This window comes from Oncorhynchus mykiss, chromosome 3 (genome assembly GCF_013265735.2).
Source record: "Oncorhynchus mykiss isolate Arlee chromosome 3, USDA_OmykA_1.1, whole genome shotgun sequence".
Lineage (NCBI taxonomy): Eukaryota > Metazoa > Chordata > Actinopteri > Salmoniformes > Salmonidae > Oncorhynchus > Oncorhynchus mykiss.
This window is the reverse complement of record NC_048567.1, coordinates 9,994,028-10,018,554: the sequence shown is the minus strand read 5'-3', so window position 1 is coordinate 10,018,554 and position 24,527 is coordinate 9,994,028. Positions and strand designations below refer to the sequence as shown.

The 24,527-nt window shown below is 45.6% G+C and overlaps 3 protein-coding genes across 9 annotated transcripts; 1 reads left to right on the top strand and 2 right to left on the bottom strand.

Moving 5' to 3' along the window:
- Positions 1-113: 113 nt before the first annotated feature.
- cnot3a (CCR4-NOT transcription complex, subunit 3a) lies at positions 114-12,678 on the bottom strand. 6 transcript variants are annotated; one of them, XM_036968369.1, is made up of 19 exons: positions 12,540-12,678; positions 11,780-11,834; positions 11,544-11,611; positions 11,370-11,444; positions 11,148-11,237; positions 7,378-7,506; positions 7,126-7,221; positions 6,295-6,592; positions 5,895-6,028; positions 5,714-5,770; positions 4,713-5,601; positions 4,494-4,599; positions 4,269-4,410; positions 3,653-3,766; positions 2,908-3,007; positions 2,530-2,728; positions 2,303-2,435; positions 2,075-2,200; positions 114-1,949 (listed from the first exon to the last, which is right to left on the bottom strand). In XM_036968369.1, exons 2-19 carry the CDS (start codon positions 11,802-11,804, stop codon positions 1,851-1,853), a joined length of 2,880 nt encoding a protein of 959 aa, XP_036824264.1. In that variant the 5' UTR covers positions 11,805-11,834; positions 12,540-12,678; the 3' UTR covers positions 114-1,850. The 6 variants fall into 6 exon arrangements, with proteins under 6 accessions (XP_036824264.1, XP_036824263.1, XP_036824266.1 ...); XM_036968368.1 differs by lacking the exon at positions 12,540-12,678 and adding an exon at positions 12,369-12,526; XM_036968371.1 differs by lacking the exon at positions 12,540-12,678 and adding an exon at positions 12,369-12,526 and having other exon boundaries at positions 6,373-6,592.
- On the bottom strand, positions 12,670-15,669 carry LOC110508688 (TCF3 fusion partner homolog). Of its 2 annotated transcripts, none has more exons than XM_021589410.2 (7): positions 15,527-15,669; positions 14,926-15,027; positions 14,533-14,679; positions 14,092-14,162; positions 13,894-13,963; positions 13,488-13,640; positions 12,670-13,217 (listed from the first exon to the last, which is right to left on the bottom strand). In XM_021589410.2, the coding sequence occupies exons 1-7, from the start codon at positions 15,533-15,535 to the stop codon at positions 13,143-13,145; spliced, it is 627 nt and encodes a 208-aa protein (XP_021445085.1). In that variant the 5' UTR covers positions 15,536-15,669; the 3' UTR covers positions 12,670-13,142. The 2 variants fall into 2 exon arrangements, with proteins under 2 accessions (XP_021445085.1, XP_036824271.1); XM_036968376.1 differs by lacking the exon at positions 15,527-15,669 and adding an exon at positions 15,318-15,484.
- On the top strand, positions 15,614-17,110 carry LOC110508696 (NADH dehydrogenase [ubiquinone] 1 alpha subcomplex subunit 3). The gene is made up of 4 exons (XM_021589422.2): positions 15,614-15,686; positions 16,461-16,535; positions 16,743-16,820; positions 16,910-17,110. Exons 1-4 carry the CDS (start codon positions 15,680-15,682, stop codon positions 16,999-17,001), a joined length of 252 nt encoding a protein of 83 aa, XP_021445097.1. The 5' UTR covers positions 15,614-15,679; the 3' UTR covers positions 17,002-17,110.
- The last annotated feature ends 7,417 nt before the right edge of the window (positions 17,111-24,527 follow it).

Genomic DNA, 24,527 nt, shown 5'->3' with positions numbered 1-24,527 from the left:
GATGGCCTACCCCATGTTGCCTTGAGCAACATAGAAGTGTTTTTAGGAGTGTGCTATTTATGAAATAGGTTTATGGATCTAATACAAAATAATTGTTACACATGACATTTATAGTCGTCACAATTCCAGAAAAGTGTTTTATTGAAATTTTACAATCATGTTTTACCCCCACATGACATCTCCCATGCAGAAACGTGACAACTTCATTTGATAAAACAGCCAGTAAATAGTTTATTTTTTTTGAGAAATTCACATTTCAGCCTTCCCTTTCTCAAAAGCCCAAAAATTGAATTTATAAAAGGTAAAACTCAACTTCTCTCGATTCCTTTTCCAAAAATCTCTTTCAGGAAAGAACTGAAGTGTATGTTCTCAGGGACAACCTCTACATTAACTAAATCACTGGAGACCGCTCATGATAGTTTAATTATACACGATTCATCCATCTAACCAAGTTAAATTCACCAACAGCTTTTCAGAACATTCTAGGTTGAATGGTTGAAGCATGCTTCATATTCTATGAAAACAGTAAATAATTTAACTTGGTATAAACGAGTAGTAAATTTAATGCAGTGAATGAAGATCTATTCAATCTACCGCTGAAGTGTTACAAATTGCGCAATAAAGACGTAAAAGTAATTCCGATTGATGCGACGTGCAGCATTTTACCGTGAATGCAGTCTCTGCGAACGCGGGAATATTGCCTTAACATTTTTATTACACTAGCGCTGAACTTCTGAGATACGGATTGAACAGAGCCCTGAATGGCGGAATCAGGGTTTTTTGGAAACGATTTAAAATAACAGGATAAAAATGAGTTGAACAGATTACTACATGCAAGGCTGAGAACTGTTGACACCCTTTTGAGTAAGTATACACCGACTCAAAGGGAATAATCCTATTTCTACTGTTCTCATCCTTCCACTAGTAGTTATACTTTGAAGGGCAATAGTGGCTGGTGCTTCATGGTATAGAAACCATGAACATCATCAGGCAGACTTCATGTCAACACAACTGCTTCTTTCAGGTACAAATCCTTTATTAGCTAATCTCACAAACATAATGCCCCAATGAAGATGCGTTTCCTTTCACAGTTAAACTTTAAAATATTTTATTTGTAAAGAGAGAGGGAGGCAGAGACCAGTTCAATTGCATAGCAATTTAATCCAATGTCCAATAATGCCTCTCTATCCCCATCAAAAGGAAGAGGCCATGTGGTCATTCTCAATCAGAGCTTTTTATCGACCAAGACAACATCAATAAAACTATTGATAATCACTCACTATCTCTAATAGTGAACTTAATCAACAGGCATCATAACATCTTAAAAGGAGCCCTGTCTGCTGGCTAGCTAGACAACTGTGTGTCTCCATTCTAAACCACTAATTACAGTCAATTCAAGCAAGATGGGCTTTTTTCACATGTAGCCAAATCAAATGTATGTTTGCTTGTTGTTTAGTCCAAGGCTTCTATACTCCAGTTGGGGGCAGTACAGAGTTTGTTGTTGTTGAAACAAAGAAAAACAAAAACAACATGGAACATGCATGGAGCTTCCCAATGTAATGCCACATACTGAGTGTTCAGACAGGCACAGATCTGTGACGACTCCCTACTCCCCCCTAGTACAGTACTTCTGACCAGAGCCCGTTATAGGTAGGGGGTTCTATTCCCCACTACTAGGGCTTTGGGCCGGAGTAGTACACTGTGGGAGTAGGGTGCCATTAGACGCTGCCTATACAGACAACATCCTCCATTTTAGGAGCAGGGTTCTACTACACATCACAATCTCTATCCACAGCATGGAGTTAGGTCAGTCTCGGAATGTCAACAGCAGCACGTTTCTCCTCCCTCTGTCACTGCAGGTCTCGGTCTTCCAGGTACCTGTACTCAAAGGTGAACCCCTCCTTCTTCCTCTGACCCCACTTCTCATAGTCAAAGTAGATGTAAGTGCCCTGAGGGAGGAAGACAGTATTAATCACTCACTCTTTATGTTGGCTCATCATTGGCTCATTGTTCTATAAAGACCCATGGTGCCTCCAACAATAACAGCACAGGAGGTACCAAGGTTCTACTGTACCTGTTCAAACTCATCAGTGATAGTCTTGGGTTCTTCGTGCCTCTGGAACCACATCATGTACTTGGTGTGGAACCTCCACGACTGCTTCTTCAGAGCCTTGGCTGACAGGTACTGAGCTTTAGTGCCCTGAGAGAGAGTAAACGAGAAACACAGAAAGGGGAGACTGAGCAATTGGACCCTACAGTGACAAGACAAGAGTGGACAGATAGGGGATGGTGTGTGTGTTACCTCCAGGTAGTAGAAGATGAAGAAGAGCGTCTCTGTGGACAGTCTCTGGTAGAACTCTATAGAGTCTGAGTGGTGGGGGGGCATCTGATGATGGAATGGCAGGGTGGGGCATGGGTTCCTCATCAGGTATTGCCTACAGGAGAGAGTAGCACAGACGTGCATGTTAATATCTCCTCAGAGAAAGCCCAGTGTCTACACCCCAGTATTCCAGCGGACAGCGTTGTTACCTGATCCTCTCGGAGTCTGAGGGGTGCGGCATGTGTGTCCAAGCAGACTCCTGCATGGTCTGTTGGTACACCTGGTCCTTGGAGAGCGGAGTGGGACCCAGGGGACACACCCCCAGGGAAGGGGGGATGCTCACCTCCGACAGGGAGGGCTGGGGGGCTGCGGGCGTGCCGGGGGCAGCTGACGAACCAGAGAAGATGTCTGAGGAGAGACAGGAGGGGATTGGTTGAGTTACAGTTGGTGGGGATATCATCAACAGACAGACAATTAGAAATTATGTCACCTGCAACTGGCATGTGCTTTGTCAAATTGCATGAATGTTTATTTGTGTAATGCCTTAAAGATGTGATTTGGAACTTGTTAATTGAGTTGATTCTGACCTCTGTCTGTGAGGTGCAGGTTGGGGATCTCTCCATCCAGACCTGATCCTAATGCTGCTCTCTCAGCCATTGCCTTCAGAGAACTCAGAGGCTCCGGGGCCTGAGAGAGAGGAGGGTGGAGGGAAAAGGAGAGATGGATGGAACACAGAGAGAGAGAGTGGGGTGAGGGAGAGTTTGGAAGAGCAAGGGGCAAAGATAAAAACTGTGAATTTATGAAAACCAATACACAATTCAACAGTTCTTCCACCATGAGATACTAGTAGAAGCCTGGTACCAGTCCACCATCCATTCCCTGTATGGTGTGAAGCAACACACTCCTAGCTGCAACTAGAACCTCCACGGCCAGCCACAGTGACTGCACCAACAATGACCAAATAAACCTGCCAATTCAAGATCCTATGGAGTCCTTACTAATTCAACACTATGCACAATCTTTACAAATACAGGCTCTTCAATCATATATCTTGTATGTTCTTGGTGTGTGGTGGAGGAACTAATCCAGCCACTTGGCAATGTCAATTTCCCTGTGACACAGATGTTTTTTTGGCTAGAACTGATATCTGACTACCTCAACCTTCTTTCTATATGTTTGGTGTGTAAGCGTGTCTGTGTCAGAGATTGTGTGTATTTAAATCTGTGTCACCTTTCTGTTTCCTGTGTTAGTGGCTTTGTGGATGTGTTTAGGAGTGAGTGTGTGTAAGTTGAGTATGAATGTGTATATTTCCGTGTGTGTGTGGGTCTCTACCTGACACTGCTTTCTCTTTCGTGTGTTAGTGGCTGTAGCCATGGCCCCTGGCGGCTCTGGGGCCTGCGCTGACATTCTGGTCTCCATCAGTATCTGACGGAGGTCTGTAGGAAGCTGGGGACAGAGGGCAGTCTCTACAGGTTATTCTAACCTTATTACAATGCTATTATACATGTTAATTAACTAAGAAATAGCAGAAACAAGGTCATTTAGGAGATGCTTCATCATTGGAAATCTCCCCAATAGCTGACAAAATTTGGTGTGAATGTTGTGGGAGTTTTGTGAATTTATTTTTCTTATGCTGAGAAAGTTTTGAAAATTGTGTTAATTTCCAAACTATCAGTATTTTTGTGAGTTTGTTTCCAAGTTGTATTCGTATTATAGACAACCACAATTGGGTCAAAATAGCTGCCGTGGAGGTTCTAGTGTTCACCAAACACTGTGTTCTCATACTGTTAAATGGCCAACTGTCTCCATCCCTCTGTTGAACTGTATAAAACCTCTCAGAGCCAAAGGGAAAACAGTGGTAGGAGAGGAGGCCATTTAAGAACATCAGGACAAAGTGCTCATCTCTTAGCCTCACATCTGTCTGTCCTTCCCCTCCATCTCCCCTCACCTTGAGGCCCTCAGAGGCCTGTGTGTAGGAGTGGGGTCCGTTGAGGAGACTCCCACCACCGGGGATACTGTCGGAAAACGAGGGGGACGGAGAGCTGGGGGGCAAGGTGATGGAGTTGATGAGGCTGGGACCGTTGTCCATACTGAGGGAGAGAGAAGACATAAGGATATTTTTATCATAAAAAATTAACAGATTGTGGTCTTGGATGAATTTGACATCACTTACGGCTGACTGGCTGAGGAGGTCAGCGAGGAAGGCTGGCTGCTCTGTGATTGGCTGGGTGTGCTGAAGGCGGACTCTGCTGTGCTCTCTGCCACCACAGCACTGTAACCTATGCCATGGGAAAGACGGTGGAAACATTACTACTAATGCTCAATCCCACATCCAGAAAAGGTGCATAAAGAAACAGACAAACCCAGACAGCCACACAGACAGTGAACATACTTGTGCTTCCGTTCTGCTTCAGTCCACTGGGCGGTCTGGCAGGGGCTGCGTTCGACCCAACTACTCCTCCGATTGGCCCCATGCTTCCTCCGTTTCCTCCCATCATCCCCACTGCCCCCCCAGGGGCAGCACCAACAGGGCTGAGAGGGATCAGAGGGGGCCCAGGGATCACACTCTGCCCAGGCACCAGGCCCAGGATCCCCCCAGTCAGGGAGCCGTGTGCTGGGCTGGACCCCAGCAGGCCCAGGCCTGTCCCAGCCCCGTTGGTGGTCACTCCACTGGAGCAAGAGGTGGGGATGGAGGAGCTCTCCAGTGAGACACTGGACTGGGTAGTGGTACTCAGACCCAGGCCTCCCAACGCGGCTGCCTGGGCGTAAGGGGCATGGGTGGACCCAGAGAGCAGGCCTGCCATGGTGTTCAGAGAGGCAGACATCCCAGTCAGGCCCAGACCAGACATTGAGTTGGCACTGCTTGTCCCCGTCATGCCAACTTTACCCAGGCCCAACCCAAGGCCTAGGCTGGAGTTGAGGATATGACCAGGCGAGACCTGGGGCAGGGAGTTTGGGGAGGCTGAGATGGGTGTGGTGGGTGTGGGGAGAGAGGGGGCGGTGGAGAGAAGGGGGTGGCTGGGTGGGCTGGGGGTGCAAGGTTTTGTTTGGGGTTGTTGTGGTTGTTGCAGTGGCTGCAGGACTGGTTGCTGTGGAGGTTGAGGCTGATGTTGTTGTACGGCGCTGCTGAAGCTTCCTATTAGACTGTTGCTTGTGGGAACCCCAGGGTTGCCTCCGACAACGGCGGCCATGGAGACAAGAGAGGAGGAAGAAGAGGACCCGGAATTGGCGGACGAGGAAAAGGACAACAACAAGGAGGAAGTGCCGTTCTTCGCAGGAGACTGAAAATGACAGAGCATCAGTTTAGTACAAACAGAACAGGGAAACTACATTTCTGAAGAAATCCAGTTCTCTATTGAGCTATAAATATATATTGTAGAAGCTCTGTCTTACCTGACTAACGTCCCTGTCTGTCGACCGCCCTCTCTTCTTATCGTCCTCAGAGTTCTCCTGCAGAACCCATGCAGGCACAAACAGTGCATGTGTAAGTATCAATGTACTTTTATGACACTGATCAAGAAAATGATTGTAGTTTCTATACAAACAACCAATCAGTGAAGGCAGATGTGCTTACAGCAGTGCAGGTGGCCGGGGATGGAGGGATGGGGGAAGAGGAGGTGGTGGAGGTGGGAGTGCTGCTCGAGTGGAGGAACATCTCATCCTCTATGTTCCCCATGCCCGTTGGAGAGGTGGCCACCAGTGCTGCAGCTAGAGGGGGAGAGAGAGGGAGAGAAAGAGTGAAGGGCATAAATCAGGGAGAAAAGGCTACTGGTTTATTTCAATGATAAGATTTTCAGGGGAAATCTAATATATAAATGTTGTTTTTAACAATCATCAACATCCAGAGCCACAGAAACACCACAGATCAAGCTCTTCTAAACCGACAGTCAACCCAGCTAACAGATGTTGATTAGAGAACATCCATCCACCCAGACCCAACAGACGTTCATGAGGGACCATTCATCCAGACCCACAGCTGATAGCATGAGCATCATCATCATGATCATCCCAGGACTCGTCATCGAGCTCCTGGCTGTCCATGGGCGACTCACGGATGTCCTCCAGATCCAGGTCGTCGTAAATGAACTCGTTCTCCTCAAAGTCTGGGTCCTGTGACGACTCCATGTAGTACTCCACGTCGTCCTTGATCTTCTGGATGGAGTCCACCTGCACCGAGTCGTTGTCTAGCATGCGCAGGATGGTCTCCAGCATGCGAATGTGGTACCTATGCCTTTCTATAAACCTCTTTAGCTCCTCAATGCGATCCTGCTTCTACGAGACAGCCAGAGAAACAGGCACACGTGGTTATAAACTGTTCAGGTGACTTTTGTAATGCAGGTAGAAGTCTTTCTTAGGCACAGATGTCAGATCAACTTGCCTTCCCCAAATCCTTTTAGGGGGAAATGCAAGACTGGCCTTAGATCAGAGACTAGGAGCAACATCATCCAACCCAATATCTGATTCATTATTATAAACTGGGTGGTTTGAGCCCTGAATACTGATGGGCTGAGAGCTGTGGTATATCAGACTGTATACCGCATTTGTGACAAAACATGTATTTTTACTGTTCTAATTACGTTGGTTACCAGTTTATAATAGCAATAAGGCACCCCGGGGGTTTGTGGTATATGGCCAGTATACCACGGCTAAGGGCTGTATCCAGGCACTCCGTGTTGCGTCATGGATAAGAACAGCCCTTAGCCATGGTATATTGCCCATATACCACACCCCGGGCCTTATTGCTTAATTAGACTACATACACAGCAATAGTTAATGTATAGGAAATGAGATGGAAGGAGACTGACCTCTTTCTCTCCTTTCTTCTTCCTGGTTTGAATGAAGAGGGATTCCACCTCACTCTCAAACTGGTCCACCTGCATATTTAGAGTGTCTATCGTATTCTGGGGGAGAAAAAGAGAGAATGGGGGAAAAGAAGAACAGATCACCACCCAGAAAACAAGGCAGAGCCAGTGTGAACCATCCACCCGACCCATCGTTCAGGAGACACTACCACTATTATGCATGAGTCAAAATACCAACGGCCCAGAGGCTGTTACCGTTAGCCAGTTTCCCGTCTCTTCTTTCTCCCTCTGAGCTGGGTCCACTTTCAGGGCGAGCCCCAGGCCTTCTTTAGAGTAGGCCTTCGTCTTTGTCTCCCGCTCTACCACCTTAAACCGCTCCATTTGCTAAGGAGAGAATGTCAGATGTTATGTCAGACAGGATCGCATACCCTCTCCATGAGCACTGAGATGAGTTGAAAGTAGGGCTGTGATGATACCAAAATTGATACCAATTTTTTCCATGGCAAATATTTTTTTTAAATAAGCAGACGAAACCCTTTGGTCAAATAAAAATTTATTTGTCACATGCACTGAATACAACGGGAGTAGACTTTTCGTAAAATGCTTGCTTACGGGCCCTTGAAAAATAATAATAAAAATAGTAACACAGGAGGAATAAAATACACAAGAATGAAGCTACAGTACATGACCAGAAGTATGTGTATGTGAACACCTACTCATTGAACGTCTCATTCCAAAACCATGGGCATTAATAAGGAGTTGGTCCCCCCTTTGCTGCTATAACAGCCTCTACTCTTCTGGGAAGGCTTCTCACTAGTGTTGGAACATTGCTGCAGGGACTTGCTTCCATTCGGCCACAAGAGCATTAGCGAAGTTTGGCACTGACGTTGGGCGATTAGGCCTGGATCGCAGTCGGCATTCCAATTCATCCCATGGGGTTGAGGTTAGGGCTGTGCAGGCCAGTCAAGTTCTTCCACACCGATCTCGACAAATCATTTCTGTATGGACGTTACTTTGTGCACGGGGGCATTATCTTGCTGAAACAGGAAAGGGCCTTCCCCAAACTGTTGCCACAAAGTTGGAAGCACAGAATCGTCTATATCATTGTATGCTGTAGCGTTAAGATTTCAATTTACTGGAACTAAGGGGCCTAGCCCGAACCATAAAAACAGACCCAAACCAATATTCCTCCACCATCAAACTTTACAGTTTGCACTATGCATTGGGGCAGGTAGCGTTCTCCTGCCATCCGCCAAACCCAGATTAGTCTGTCAGACTGCCAAATGGTGAAGCATGATTCATCACTCCAGAGAACGTGTTTCCACTGCTCCAGAGTCCAATGACGGCAAGCTTTACACCACTCCAGCGGACGCTTAGCATTGCACATAGTGATCTTAGGCTTGTGTGCGGCTGCTCGGCCATGGACATTTTTTTCAAGAAGCTCCAGACGAACAGTTCTTGTGCTGACGTTGCTTCCAGAGGTAGTTTGGAACTCGATAGTTAGTGTTGCAACCAATGACAGACGATTTTTATGAGCTACGCGCTTGAGCAATTGGCGGTCCCGTTCTGTGAGCTTGTGTGGCCTACCACTTCGCGGCTGAGCCATTGTTGCTCCTAGACGTTTCCACTTCACAATAACATCACTTACAGTTGTCCGGGGCAGCTCTAGCAGGTCAGAAATGTGACGAACTGAGCTCTTCAGTTAGGCCATTCTACTGACAATATTTGTCTATGGAGATTGCATGACTGTGTGCTCGACTTTATACACCTGTCAGCTGCTGGTGTGGCTGAAATAGCTGAATCCATTCATTTCAATGGGTTCCACATACTTTTGTATATATAGTGTATATACAGGGAGTACCAGTACCAGATCAATGTGCAGGGGTACAGAACAAGGTACTTGAGATAGATGTGTACAGAAAACACAACGTGACTAGGCATCAGAATAGATAATAGTAAGAATAAGAATAATGAACAGAGTAGCAGCAACAAATGATGAGTGTGAAAGTGTGTTGGTATGCGTTCGCATGTAGTGTATGTGAATGTGTGTGGGCTGTGTGAGTGTCAGTGTAGTATATGTGTATATAGACTGAGTGTACAAAACATTAGGAACACCTGCTCTTTTCATGACAGACCAGGTGAATGCTATGATCCCTTATTGATGTCACCTGTTAAATCCCCTTGAAATCAGTGTCGATGAAGGGAAGGAGACAGGTTAAAGAAAGATTTTTAAGCCTTGAGACGGATTGTGTATGTGTGCCATTCAGAGGGACAGCGGGCAAGACAAAAGCTTTAAGTGCCTTTGAACAGGGTATGGTAGTAAGTGCCAGATGCACCGGTTTGAGTGTGTCAAGAACTGCAACACTTCTGGGTTTTCCACGCTAAAAGGTTTCCTGTGTGTATCAAGAACGGTCCCCCACCCAAAGAACATCCAGCCAACTTGACAACTGTGGGAAGCATTGGAGTCAACATTGGCCAGCATCCCTGTGAAACCCTTGACACCTTGTAGAGTCCATGCCTGACAAATTTAGGCTGTTCTGAGGGCAAAAGGGGGTACAACTCAATATTAGGAAGGAGTTCCTAATGTTTTGTACACTCAGTGTATAGTGCGTATATATAGTCTTGTGAGTGTGCATAGTCAGTGCAAGATAATAATAGTTAACCAATAGCTACCCGGACTATCTGCATTGATCCCTTTTGCACTAACTCTTTCGACCCAACACCTACGCTGCTGTTACTGTTTATTATATATCCTGTTGCCTAGTCATTCAACAATTTAAAATATTTCACTGAGCTACAGTTCATATAAGGAAATAAATAATAATAATAAATAAATTCATTAGGCCCTAATCTATGGATTTCACGACTGGGTAGGGGTGCAGCCATGCGTGTGCCTGGGAGGGTATCTGCCTAATCTACGGATTTCACATGACTGGGCAGTGGTGCAGCCATGGCTGGGCATAGGCCCACCCATTTGGCAGCCAGGCCCACCTATTTGGCAGCCTGGCCCACCCACTGAGGAGCCAGGACCAGCCAATCAAAATAAGTTTTTCCCCATAAAAGGGCTTCATTAGTGACAGATATACTCCCCCCCCCCCCCCACCCAAATTCTCTAAAACAACTTTGGAGGCAGTTTATGGTAGAGAAATTAACAAATTATCTGGCAACAGCACTGGTGGACATTCCTGCAGTCAGCATGCCAATTGCACGCTCCCACAAAACTTGACATCTGTGGCATTGTGTTGCCTTTTATTGAACCCAGCACAAGGCGCAACTGTGTAATCATCATGCTGTTTAATCTGCTTCTTGATATGCCACACCTGTCAGGTGGATGGATTATCTTAGCAAATTAGAAAAGCTCACTAACAGGGATATAAACAAATTTGTGCTCAAAATTTGAAAGAAATAAGCTTTATGTGCGTATTGAAGATTTCTGGGATCTTTTATTTCAGCTCATGAAACATGGGACCAACACTTTACATGTTGAGTTCATATTTTTGTTCAGTGTATACGGTTGTACACATCTACCTCAATTAGCTCGTACCCCTACACATACTCAGTACTGGTACCCTGTATATATAGCCAAGTTATTGTTACCTATTGTGTATTTATTCCTCATGTTATTATTTTTCTATACTTTTCTCTGCACTGTTAGTCTACACCGATTGTTTACAAAACATGTGCCAAATAGAATTGGGATTTGAGGTAGGGTTAATGCAGATAGTCCATAGAAACATTTAATTAACTATTTAGCAGTCTTATGGCTATGGTCCTTTAAAACCCTGCTGTACGTAAAATATTGTGTGCTATAGCTTGGAAAATAAATAAATGTCCCTCTGGCCAACATAATGATAAAAAAAATGTTTATCTGCTTCGTGTTTTGTTTCCTTGCCACGGTACTAACGAGTATCGCAACACTGGTATCGTCCTGGCCCTAGTTGAAAGGTAAACACAATATGGTGGAGACATATCCGCTCTTTTCTCCTATCAGTGTTAAACAAAGAAGCTATTTTGGAGAGTATTACCGTCTCTATGACCTTGCGATTCTCCACTAGCTGCCTTTTGTCTTTGATCTCATTTGATGCCACCCATGTTTTTATCTGATCCCTCAATCGCTGCAGGAGAGATGACAAGAAAACAACAATTAGAACTTAAGTAAAGACCCATAGCTTTATGAGTGAGCAGACAACATGGGATATTAAGACAGCTTCATATATTTCTTACTATTAGTAGGCAATTAGTCTTACCTGTAGCTTTTTAATCTCTTTTTTAAGGTCTGCCTCATATTTTTCCTTTTGGTTGGCATTGGCTGCATTGTGAAGCTGTGAAACAAAGTGACAAAGATCAGTTTGTTTGATAGGAGACAAATCATTGTTTCATGCACAGTGAATATGCAATGCATAGTGTTAAGGAGTCCTCACCTTCTGCCAAATGTCTTCAAACTGTTCTACGCCTTCAGCTACCTTTTTCAAACATCTGTCAATTTCACCTGGGGAGGAAAGAAAGAGGTCATTATGAAAATATGCCAATCTATTTTACTGGACTAACATATTACATTGAATCTCAAAGATTAATCAAATAATTTAAATAACTGATAATCGAAAGTGTGAGGTCAGTGTCCAGTCCATTACGTCCATCATCGCTCTATGCTAGTTACCTTGAAGTTTTCTCTTATCAGCCATGGCTTCACTACGACAATGTCCTCATACCGTCTTTCATTGATAGAAGGAGATAACATATTAACGTTAACTAAAAGCATAATGCAAACAGACACAATGAACATTGATTGCATTGTATCTAAGTCCCTAGCTAGCTTCCTAGCACCAACTAGCTACAGATAATACAAACACTTGCAACGAAATGTACCTTGGTTTAGCAAATAATTAACATGCTTATAATTTTTGCGTACATCACTATTTTCATCAATCGTAAAACAGGTCAATAGATGTCTCGCTGGAAATGTCAGCAACATTAGCCAGCTAGCTAACGTAGCCAATTCACATGCTGTTTTGCAGGTTTCGACAACTAATTCCAATGCAATTGCTATTCGATGCATTATTATGCATGAAGTGTATATATATTGCGATTATATTTTGGGCACATTTGACGTTATGTTGGTAATTGTTATAATGCTAGCAAATGTAGCTAGCTACTGCAATCACAATGCTAGCTAGCTAGCTGGTAATTTATGAAAATTAGGGAAACTGTGTCAACCAGCTAAATTCACATTTGTTTTAGACATTTACCTAGGGTTTGGGCTTTTCGTTTGTCTCTTTCAATTAGAACTAAAACTATTTCCCCAGTCTTCTTTACTTCCAAATTTTGTTTTCTTTTCGTCAATCTGCCTGTACAGTACACTAAAGATGGACGGTAGCTAAATCCCACCCACAAAATGTGGATTCCGCCCTAAACCCTACCTCCAAGCTATGATAGGACCAAATTCTCCACCGTCGTTGGACAACTTCCGCAGGTATACATTCCTGTGATTGGTTTATCAGATTATTGATGGGTCAATGGTAAAATATATAAAAAAACTGAATCCTGAAGTTCTGAATAAACATTTTATACGGAACATTTAGTAAGCATCAAGTCAACAAACAATCATAAAACATGTCCAGAGTATCCTGATAAAAGGTTCACATCAATAAATGTACTGTCAATGTAACTTCCGCAAGGACCGGACCATCCATTCTCTACTCGATCAGAATGGGTGGATTACCATGGTCAAGACCTTCAGCCATTTCCACAGATCATAGTCGTGCTTAAATGATAATCATATCCACTACGTTTTTCATTTCTATCTGCAAGGTTCTGTAGACAGCATCCGCATAGAACCTTAGATCAGGTGTAGCTTCATCCTATTCCATCATTTCAGCACTCAAGCTCAATACAACTTTCAGAACATCCCCAAGAGCCCTGGCTGTATGTGTTTCAGTGACATCACATCTGGGGAAGTGGGAGTCCAAGCAACAGAATGCTGCCTCATTTCTCCTCCCACTAGCAGCCGGCCATTCCCCTGGTCAGTGAGACAAAGCGGTTGGGCTGGGAAAGTCACTGAACTGCGTCTCTGCCAACACGGAGAGGTCTGCTTCAGTCTGTGGAGAGGAGTGAAGATGGTGTTAACAACAGAACCACTGTAGGGAAACAGACTGACAGAATTGTCATCTGCCAGATTGGAGAACGCTGCAGTGCAATCTGTTCCATATGCACAGAATAGAACACGCAAGGCACTGTCAGTGTAAAGGAGAAGCCGTCACCTTTCTCTGCACAGTCGCACAAACATTTCACCACTAGTCTTTGTTCATTCATTTAGTTTGGGAGTGCACGTTAATTTCACACTCAAGGTTTATGAGTGCGTCTCACACCTGTGGGTCTTTCTCCTGTTTTAGAACTCGATGCCTCTTCTTCTTGGATCCCACTGTGGATTGGAAAGGGACAGAGGGGGAGGAGCTAGGAAGGTCATTCAGCCTATCATCTTCTGCTCCAGGGCCAATGTCTAAATGGGCACCAGACTCTTCCTGAAACAACAACAGTGTTGCTTTTAGTATAAAAATGTAGTATGTGGGGGGAAAACTCAGTTTCAGAAGAGTTCTCCAGTTTCATGCCAACAGAAAACCTTCCCAGTTGACATCTTCTGCATCACCATCAAAGTTAATGGTGAAAGCTTGAATAATGAATCATTATTCAATTTCAATATACTATAACTGTATATCATGAAACTGCTGGTTTATTATTAAAGAAACACTTACTTTTTTAATATCTCATTCTCACCTCAAGCGATATGGTGAGCTGTGCATTTCTATAGTCATCTCCATGGGCATCGAGGGTCTTCATTAGGAACCTACAGTAGGGAAGTTCAGTTGCTGTTGTAGTTGAGCTAGCCTGTATTTACAATGGACAGGCCAATAGACCAGACTGAAAAAGACATGAACCAATGAAAGGACAGAAAGAGCTTCAGTCCTTTTTTACCTTCTCTCTTTCTTCATGTGACGTGTTAGTCTTTGTACCTGGTGAAGGCGACCAAGGATCTTCTCATTCACCTGCAGAGAAAATGGTAAAAGGATTGTGGTTGCAAAATTCCTGGAACGGTCAATAAATGCTCTGGTGTGCCCAAAATCCTGGTTGGAGGATTCCCAGAATCAGGAGGGAATAACCAGGATTTCTGGAAAACCAGAAAATGTATTGAACATTTTGCAACCCTAGAAAGGATTCATTACCATGCATTTCTTTATGCCACATGTGTGCACTGGCATTACCAACAGCAAACTATATGTTCACAGATGCTCATCCATATAACTTGGTTCTTAAATAGAGCACTACCTGAAGATACGATAGTAAAGTCGCAATAAAATTCCACACTTGGCAGGGTCGTACAATCACACACACAAATGATTCCCCACAGTCACTCACCTGTTCGATCTCCTTACACCTCTTGATCAAAGCCAGGTACTTCCTCTTCTCCAATTCTCTCCTCTCCTCCTGCTGCTGCTCTGGCCTTGCTCCTGACCCTTGACCTCTACCCTCTAGCAACTCGCTGACCCCAGGTCCAAGCTCTACCTAATGATAAAAACTGTCATTTAGCACACACCATTTTTTGTTTCTTTCATCATTCCCCTCTAAGCAGGGACTGATTTAGACCTGGGACACCTGGGGTGTGCAATTCATTATCAAGTAGAACAGAAAACCAGCAGGTTCTGGACCTCGTTGAGTAAGAGTTGAATACCCCGGTTCTAGCACCATATTCCATTTCCAACCAACCGAGCCACTGGATTCATAATAGTCTGACTCAGAACTCTTACTTACCTCCCCTGGGCCCAGTTCCACCCCACCTGGCTCCAGCTCTGCTTCCAGGATGTGGCCCCCAAAGAGAGGCGGCAGGGCCAGGCCGGAGAAATCCTCCATCATCTGAGTGAGGGGTGGAAGGAGGAATAAGATCGTTCACCCCCTCATAAATCACGTCCTAGATGGTGTCACGAATCTACACTTCATTTGACAAACAGGTAGGGTTAATTCCTTGACTCAACCTGACAGCATATTTTCTTTAGCCCTACACTAAAGGACGCCTCGTCCTATGTGGGGCTAATCTTTAGGAATGTTATAGCTAGTTACCATAATAACTATTTGCTTGCAGACAGCGTTAACTAATAAGCTACACCTTCCTCAACCCCAAATAAAACTACATTTATGTGACTTAACTTTGATTTGGTTAACGAAATCACAACTCGTTAACATGAGCTTCTCTTGAAAACGATTAAACCGAGATGACAACACATTCGACTAGCTAATGTTAGCCTAACTTGCTAACGGCGTTACTGAAAAGCATCTAACATGCGCAGCATTTTTGAAGATTTACGACTAACTACTGTATCTGGATGGTCTGACTGACACTTTAAACATATTTTACCCGATCCATTGACTGCAGCGCTCAATGCATCACCGCAGGTTTCACGCTGTCAAACAACCTTTTTGTATTGTTGTAACTGGCGCAATAATTATACGACATTATGTAGACTACAGTTCCCATGTTCCCCAGCCCGGCAAAACTACAAAGAGCAACATGGCTGGTGGGTGAACTTTGCATTTAGCGAGCTAGCTGTTTCGTGTTATGCTTGAGTCCTCTGTCAAGCAAACACTGGTGTTCTGATAATGCTAGTGTATGATTAATTGTAAGTAAATATTGTATTCAACTCTAATTTTGTATGCATATTTTAATTTACCATGCCAATCGAATAATGTGACCTTGGACCAACATAGTGTTAGCCGATTTGTTTTAGCTGCATGTCGCGTCTCCACTTCATTCTTTACCTAACCTTTTTTAGGTCAAAGCTCAAATCAAAATGTAGTAGTTTGATCATTAAATATCTCCAATCTTAATCGCTTGCATTCCACAGTCCACTGCTCTCTTCTGACTGAGCTGAGTGTAAACCTGGGCCACGTTCAGTTGTCGAACTTTGCAGATAGAAATCCCATTAATTAGAGCTGATGTGATTCTTATTCTACATGTCAGAGAGGCATGTTTGTTGTACATAGCGTATTTCTATCTGAATGTTCCCAAACGTTGTGTCCTGCGTACACTGGTGTAACTAGAGCAGTTGGATAGGGTTGATCTTCTAGCTTCATCTTCAGTATTTATCTGCCCAATGCTGTCATGTTTACAATACTGTATAGACTCAAACTAATGGGCATATGACATGTAGTTTCAAGTCATATTAGCCAGGCTAGCTATTTGTACCTAGCTATATCCTTAATACATTCATCAATCACTGGATCATAGATCATGCATAACACAGTGCATTTGTGCCACTGTAACTTAAATGTCTGTTTGCTTCTCCTGCCAGGAATTGGAGCCTTCCTGAAGAATGCGTGGAATAAGGAGCCAGTGGTATTGGCCGCCTGCGCAATTGGACTTCTCGGTCAGTACATCTTTCAAATTATACATCACAGGTTGTAATGCTCATATCTTACAATATGCTAAATTCAACTGTAGTTACACCTTATGGATTCTGACATTACAAGATACACATAAAATAAACTTGTGTGCACTGCCCTTCAGCCCTCCCTGAATTGAGTTGTGTGTTCACTTTGTGTAACATATTGATATTTCATGTATTTCTTCCCAGCTGTTACTGTTCCATTAGTGAGTCCCTTAACGAAGTACTCAGGCATGATGAATGCAGCTGTGCCATACAACTACCCAGGTAAGCCATTAAACCATAATGAGCAAATCATTAAGTCTGGCCCTAGACAGTTGATGGCATAAACAAAACCTTTTTCCTCTCTCCCCCAGTCCCTGTGCGAAACAATGGCAAGATGGGCGATGTCCCCAGCCACCCTTGTGACCCCAAAGGACCAAACCTGGACTGGATTAAAAGCCTGTAACCGTCCACATTCCCTTCCCTGTACAGACCACAGCCCGTTGTTCTTGTCTCTCTGTGTCTGCTTCTCAGTAGATGGCCCTCAATAAAGATCATCTATTTAATACCACCAACTTTGCTCTTGGATTCTGTTGGGATGTTGTTTGATGTCAATATGATTTGGCCATTTTTATGAATATTGTATCTTGAAACACAACACATTTCCCTATTAATAAAATGACTTATTCAAAAGGTATTCACAACCTCATTGGATTAATACACCCTTGATTCAATTCAGAAATTAATGTTAGGAAACCTACTAATATACAATGTATACTGCATTAACCTATTATGTACTTTTATACAATAGGCAACAGACTTTAGAACTACAAGCTATTAGCCCTGCACACACACAAGAAATGTCTGGCAGTCAAGTGGATGTGAGATGATGGATGACCACAAAAAAAGGTGTGGGAAAATATAATTTTAAATGTGGCTTTGACGTCCAGAAAATGTATTTAAAAAAATTTAAAAATCAGATTACAAAGCCCTCTATCATCCCCCGTTTGTGAAGTATTGGTTAATTATGGCACCTTTTGTCTGGTTTGTGTCCATAAAGCTCACTGCTCTCTTTTATCTATGGGACTCCTGCGGGTGTCTCTGTCTGTGTTCATGTTACACCTCTTCCTCACAGGGCTGAGGACCCCTTTTTAAACCAACCTCAGGTCACTGAGGAACTCACATAACTCTTGGCAACACAGAGAGAGCTTGAAATTAACACCTGCTCCAAATCTAGAATCTCCAATCGCTTGTTCTCTTTTCTCCTGGGATATGATGTGGAAAGCAGTGGTACTAGCGTGTATCTGCTGGTGGCTGGGCTGCAGGCGATAGACAGAAAAACATAGAGTGTCGCTGTGTGGTTGAGTTAATTCGAGTGGTCATCTTCACCTGTGGAGGAAGACGGTCACTCAGTGCAGATGAGGCATGCTGCTGGCTGGAGAAGCTTTATCTCAGCTGGCTTGTGTTTCTGAGTGTTGCACATTTTATTCTAGCCCAGCACTAGTACACCAGATTCAGCTAATCAGTGGCTGTACATGTTTAGTTGAGTAGCTGAATCAGGTGTGTTGGGCTGGAACAGAAGTGGTGCAACTCTGGTGCCTGGAACTGGAATACAGTATCTGACTGTACCTATTAGTGGAACTGGAATACTGAAATACAGTATCTGACTGTACCTATTAGTGGAACTGGAATACTGGAATACAGTATCTGACTGTACCTATTAGTGGAACTGGAATACTGGAATACAGTATCTGACTGTACCTATTAGTGGAACTGGAATACTGGAATACAGTATCTGACTGTACCTATTAGTGGAACTGGAATACTGGAATACAGTATCTGACTGTACCTATTAGTGGAACTGAAATACTGGAATACAGTATCTGACTGTACCTATTAGTGGAACTGGAATACTGGAATACAGTATCTGACTGTACCTATTAGTGGAACTGGAATACTGGAATACAGTATCTGACTGTACCTATTAGTGGAACTGAAATACTGGAATACAGTATCTGACTGTACCTATTAGTGGAACTGGAATACTGGAATACAGTATCTGACTGTACCTATTAGTGGAACTGGAATACTGGAATACAGTATCTGACTGTACCTATTAGTGGAACTGAAATACTGGAATACAGTATCTGACTACCTATTAGTGGAACTGGAATACTGGAATACAGTATCTGACTGTACCTATAAGTTAACTGGTGTGATGAAAGAAGTTTGAATCCCGATCCAGATAGTTTTTTAGTTACGGAATTACAGCAATCTTTGAATTTTGAGCAGCATGAGAAACAGTCAAGATGCTACACTGTATTTCAGGAGACTTCCCTAAAGACCCCTTCCGCTCCCATGACGAGGACTCATATGAAGGCTGGAACCCAGACTCGGCCCCACAGGGTCCCTTCCAGCAGGCCACCTCCTTGGGGGCCCCTGGCTGGTCCAGAGAGTTCCAGGAGGCTGGGATGTTCAGCAGTCCAGCCCGCACCCTTATCTCAGAGGAGGTGCTGGAGGCTCTTCGTACATCTGACTTTCTATGTTTCCCCACCAGCCACATATACGACCACACGTATTAAGAATTACATCTGTTTATAAAATACATTAAATAGATTACATTAGAAACATGTTATTGTCCATGCAATGTGGAAATGTGCTTTTACACATAAAAACAATCAGGGCATCGGAATGCTTTATCATCAAGAACATAGACTACTGGGGCCTCCCGAGTGGCGCAGTGGTCTAGCTACCTAGCTGTGCCACTAGAGATCCTGGTTCGAGTCCAGGCTCTGTCGCAGCCGGTTGTGACCGGGAGACCCATGGGGTGGTGCACAATTGGCCCAGCTTCGTCCGGGTTAGGGGAGGGTTTGGCCGGCAGAGATGTTCTTGTCCCATTGCGCTCTAGCGACTCCTGTGGCAGGTCGGGCACAAAGTGTGGTGCAGTATTACCTCCAACACATTGGTGCGGCTGGTTAAGCGGGCAATTGTGTCAAAAACAGTGCGGCTGGGTTGTGTTTCAGAGTCCATACAGGAGTTGCAGCGATGGGACAAGACTAACTACCAATTGGATACCGTAAAATCAAAAAAAGACTACTGAAACTATTGCCTACAGTAAAATTTTACTAATTATGTGCATAGGGTCTTATGGGATTAAGGCATTTGTGACCACTGAAGCCGAGGAGATTTTAAATCAAATACCAGCAAAATGGTTTGGTTGTTCAATGCGAAGATGAACACTGGGTATAGTGATTAACATGTTTATTGAAGTATTCATTTGAAAGAAATACAATAACAGTGGTATCAGGAATGTGTGTGTATTTGTAAGGTTTTATACTGTGACCATGATTGTTGTGTGTCTCGGAAAGGCAATGCTGTTTTAAAGAGAAAAAAGCTACAGATGAAGTAACAAAATAATGATATAACAAAACAAATTAAAAGACGGAAATAAAAGTAGGGGCAGAGGCAATTGTAGTAGTAGTTAAGACAATCCTACTAACAGAGGCATCCTAAATATAAGATCCTGAATAGTCACCACAGCATCACCTTTATTTTGCCTTTTACAACTGGATCCCAATCTCATATTGTCATGTACTGTCATGTTGTGTCTTGTTTCTGTCCTTTCCCTTCACCCTGTCTCCCTCTGCTGGTCGTTGTTAGGTTACCTTTTCTCCCCCTCTTTTCCCCAGCTGTGCCTTGTCTCCTCCTAACTACCTCGTCACCCCTTTTCCCACCTGTTCCCTTTTTCCCTCTGATTAGTCCTCTATATCTCTCTCTGTTTCTGCTCCTGTCTTTGTCGGATTCTTGTTTGTGTTGTTCATGCCTGAACCAGACTATCGTCATGTTTGCTGCAACCTTGTCCTGTCGGAACCTGCCGGTCCATCTGAGCCTACGTTTTGTTTTGTTATTAAAGAAGCTCTGTTTACGTTAATTCGCTTTTGGGTCCTCATTCACGCACCGTAACAGAAGAATCCGACCAAGAATGGACCCAGCGACTTCGGATCCTCTCCACTCAGCCGTCGAGATCCAGGGAGCGATGCTAGGCAGACACAAGCAGGAATTGTCTGCTGCTCGGCATGCCGTTGAGACCCTGGCCACCCAAGTCTCCAACCTCACAGAACAGGTTCACCATCTCCGCCTCGATCCACCGGCCACTTCCAGGGCTTTCGAATCTCCGGAGCCCAGAATCAATAACCCGCCGTGTTACTCTGGGGAGCCCACTGAATGCCGCTCGTTCCTCACCCAGTGTGATATTGTGTTTTCTCTCCAGCCCAACACTTACTCCAGGAGCACTGCTCGTGTCGCACTCTTGCTGCCTCCAGTGGCTGGAACGAGCCGGCTTTGCTCGCTCGTTTTCTGGAGGGTCTCCGCGCAGAGGTAAAGGATGAGATTCTCTCCCGGGAGGTTCCTTCCAGCGTGGATTCCTTGATTGAACTCGCTATTCGCATTGAGCGACGGGTTGATCTTCGTCACCGAGCTCGTGGAAAGGAGCTCGCGTTCTCCGTTGCCCCCCTCTCCGCATCACTACCATCTTCCTCTGCCGGCTCGGGTGCTGAGCCAATGCAGCTGGGAGGTATCCGCATCTCGACTAAGGAGAGGGAACGGAGAATCACCAACCGCCTCTGTCTCTATTGCGGTTCTGCTGGTCATTTTGTCACTTCATGTCCAGTAAAAGCCAGAGCTCATCAGTAAGCGGAGGGCTACTGGTGAGCGCTACTACTCCTGTCTCTCCTTCAAGATCCTGCACTACCTTGTCGGTCCATCTACGCTGGACCGGTTTGTCAGCTTCCTGCAGTGCCTTAATAGACTCTGGGGCGGAGGGCTGTTTTATGGACGAGACCTGGGCTCGGGAACATGACATTCCTCTCAGACAGTTAAGGGAGTCCACGGCCTTGTTCGCCCTGGATGGTAGTCCTCTCCCCAGGATTCAGCGTGAGACGCTACCTTTAACCTTCACTGTTTCTGGTAATCATAGCGAAACCATTTCTTTTTTAATTTTTCGTTCACCTTTTACACCTGTTGTTTTGGGCCATCCCTGGCTAGTTTGTCATAATCCTTCCATTAATTGGTCTAGTAATTCTATCCTCTCCTGGAACGTCTCTTGTCATGTGAAATGTTTAATGTCTGCTATCCCTCCTGTTTCCTCTGTCTCTTCTTCACAGGAGGAGCCTGGTGATTTGACAGGGGTGCCGGAGGAATATCACGATCTGCGCACGGTGTTCAGTCGGTCCAGGGCCACCTCTCTTCCTCCACACCGGTCGTATGATTGTAGTATTGATCTCCTTCCGGGAACCACTCCCCCCCGGGGTAGACTATACTCTCTGTCGGCTCCCGAACGTAAGGCTCTCGAAGATTATTTGTCTGTAGCTCTTGCCGCCGGTACCATAGTCCCCTCCTCCTCTCCCGCCGGAGCGGGGTTTTTTTTTTGTTAAGAAGAAGGACGGGTCCCTGCGCCCCTGCATAGATTATCGAGGGCTGAATGACATAACAGTGAAGAATCGTTATCCGCTTCCTCTTATGTCTTCAGCCTTCGAGATCCTGCAGGGAGCCAGGTTTTTCACTAAGTTGGACCTTCGTAACGCTTACCATCTCGTGCGCATCAGGGAGGGGGACGAGTGGAAGACGGCGTTTAACACTCCGTTAGGGCACTTTGAATACCGGGTTCTTCCTTTCGGCCTCGCTAACGCTCCAGCTGTCTTTCAGGCATTAGTCAATGATGTCCTGAGAGACATGCTGAACATCTTTGTTTTCGTTTACCTTGACGATATCCTGATTTTTTCACCGTCACTCCAGATTCATGTTCAGCACGTTCGACGTGTCCTCCAGCGCCTTTTAGAGAATTGTCTTTTTGTGAAGGCTGAGAAGTGCTCTTTTCATGCCTCCTCCGTCACATTTCTCGGTTCTGTTATTTCCGCTGAAGGCATTAAGATGGATCCCGCTAAGGTCCAAGCTGTCATTGATTGGCCCGTCCCTAAGTCACGCGTCGAGTTGCAGCGCTTTCTCGGCTTCGCGAACTTCTATCGTCGTTTCATCCGTAATTTCGGTCAGGTGGCAGCCCCTCTCACAGCCCTTACTTCTGTCAAGACGTGCTTTAAGTGGTCCGTTTCCGCCCAGGGAGCTTTTGATCTCCTCAAGAATCGTTTTACATCCGCACCTATCCTTGTTACACCTGACGTCTCTAGACAGTTCATTGTCGAGGTTGACGCGTCAGAGGTGGGCGTGGGAGCCGTTCTTTCTCAGCGCTCCTTCTCTGACGACAAGGTCCACCCTTGCGCGTATTTTTCTCATCGCCTGTCGCCGTCGGAACGTAACTATGATGTGGGAAACCGCGAACTGCTCGCCATCCGCTTAGCCCTAGGCGAATGGCGACAGTGGTTGGAGGGGGCGACCGTTCCTTTTGTCGTTTGGACTGACCATAGGAACCTTGAGTACATCCGTTCTGCCAAACGACTTAATGCGCGTCAGGCGCGCTGGGCGCTGTTTTTCGCTCGTTTCGAGTTCGTGATTTCTTATCGTCCGGGCTCTAAGAACACCAAGCCTGATGCTTTATCTCGTCTCTTCAGTTCTTCAGTAGCCTCCACTGACCCCGAGGGGATTCTCCCTGAGGGGCGTGTTGTCGGGTTGACTGTCTGGGGAATTGAGAGGCAGGTAAAGCAAGCACTCACTCAAACTCCGTCGCCGCGCGCTTGTCCCAGGAACCTTCTTTTCGTTCCCGTTCCTACTCGTCTGGCCGTTCTTCAGTGGGCTCACTCTGCCAAGTTAGCCGGCCACCCTGGCGTTCGGGGTACGCTTGCTTCCATTCGCCAGCGCTTTTGGTGGCCCACCCGGGAGCATGACACGCGTCGCTTCGTGGCTGCTTGTTCGGTCTGCGCGCAGACTAAGTCCGGTAACTCTCCTCCTGCCGGCCGTCTCAGGCCGCTTCCCATTCCCTCTCGACCGTGGTCTCACATCGCCTTAGATTTTGTCACCGGACTGCCTTCGTCAGCGGGGAAGACTGTTATTCTTACGGTTGTCGACAGGTTCTCTAAGGCGGCTCATTTTATTCCCCTTGCTAAGCTTCCTTCTGCTAAAGAGACGGCACAAATCATCATCGAGAATGTTTTCAGAATTCATGGCCTTCCGTCAGACGTCGTTTCGGACAGAGGTCCGCAATTCACGTCTCAATTTTGGAGGGAGTTTTGCCGTTTGATTGGGGCTTCCGTCAGTCTCTCTTCCGGCTTTCACCCCCAGTCTAACGGTCAAGCAGAACGGGCCAATCAGACTATTGGTCGCATCTTACGCAGTCTTTCTTTTCGCAACCCTGCGTCTTGGTCAGAACAGCTCCCCTGGGCAGAATACGCCCACAACTTGCTTCCTTCGTCTGCGACCGGGCTATCTCCTTTTCAGAGTAGCCTCGGGTACCAGCCTCCGCTGTTCTCATCTCAGTTCGCCGAGTCCAGCGTCCCCTCCGCTCAGGCTTTTGTCCAACGTTGCAAGCGCACCTGGAAGAGGGTCAGGTCTGCACTTTGCCGTTATAGGGCGCAGACTGTGAGGGCTGCTAATAAGCGTAGAACTAAGAGTCCTAGATATTGTCGCGGTCAGAGAGTTTGGCTCTCCACTCAGAACCTTCCCCTTAAGACCACTTCTCGCAAGTTGACCCCGCGGTTCATTGGTCCGTTCCGTATTTCTCAGGTCATTAATCCTGTCGCAGTTCGACTTCTTCTTCCGCGATACCTTCGTCGCGTCCACCCGGTCTTCCATGTCTCCTGTATCAAGCCCGTTCTTCGCGCCCCCGCTCGTCTTCCCCCCCCCCCCCCCCCCCCCCCCATCCTTGTCGAGGGCGCACCCATCTACAGGGTCCGTAGGATTTTGGACATGCGTCCTCGGGGCCGTGGTCATCAGTACCTAGTAGATTGGGAGGGGTACGGTCCTGAGGAGAGGAGTTGGGTTCCCTCTCGGGACGTGCTGGACCGTGCGCTGATCGATGATTTCCTCCGTTGCCGCCAGGTTTCC

Excerpts from the sequence above, each read along its gene's own strand:
- cnot3a (XM_036968369.1), bottom strand. The coding sequence starts at position 11,804 with ATGGCTGATAAGAGAAAACTTCAAG. Across the intron at positions 4,411-4,493 it reads ACCTCCTCAGCCAGTCAGCC|TATGGACAACGGTCCCAGCC; the intron begins GTAAGTGATGTC and ends TCTCTCCCTCAG. Across the intron at positions 2,201-2,302 it reads TCATCTTCTACTACCTGGAG|GGCACTAAAGCTCAGTACCT; the intron begins GTAACACACACA and ends ACTCTCTCTCAG.
- LOC110508696 (XM_021589422.2), top strand. Across the intron at positions 16,536-16,742 it reads CTGCGCAATTGGACTTCTCG|CTGTTACTGTTCCATTAGTG; the intron begins GTCAGTACATCT and ends ATTTCTTCCCAG. Across the intron at positions 16,821-16,909 it reads TGTGCCATACAACTACCCAG|TCCCTGTGCGAAACAATGGC; the intron begins GTAAGCCATTAA and ends TCTCTCCCCCAG.
- LOC110508688 (XM_021589410.2), bottom strand. Across the intron at positions 14,163-14,532 it reads GGTGTAAGGAGATCGAACAG|GTGAATGAGAAGATCCTTGG; the intron begins GTGAGTGACTGT and ends TTTTCTCTGCAG. Across the intron at positions 13,641-13,893 it reads AGCTCACCATATCGCTTGAG|GAAGAGTCTGGTGCCCATTT; the intron begins GTGAGAATGAGA and ends TTGTTGTTTCAG.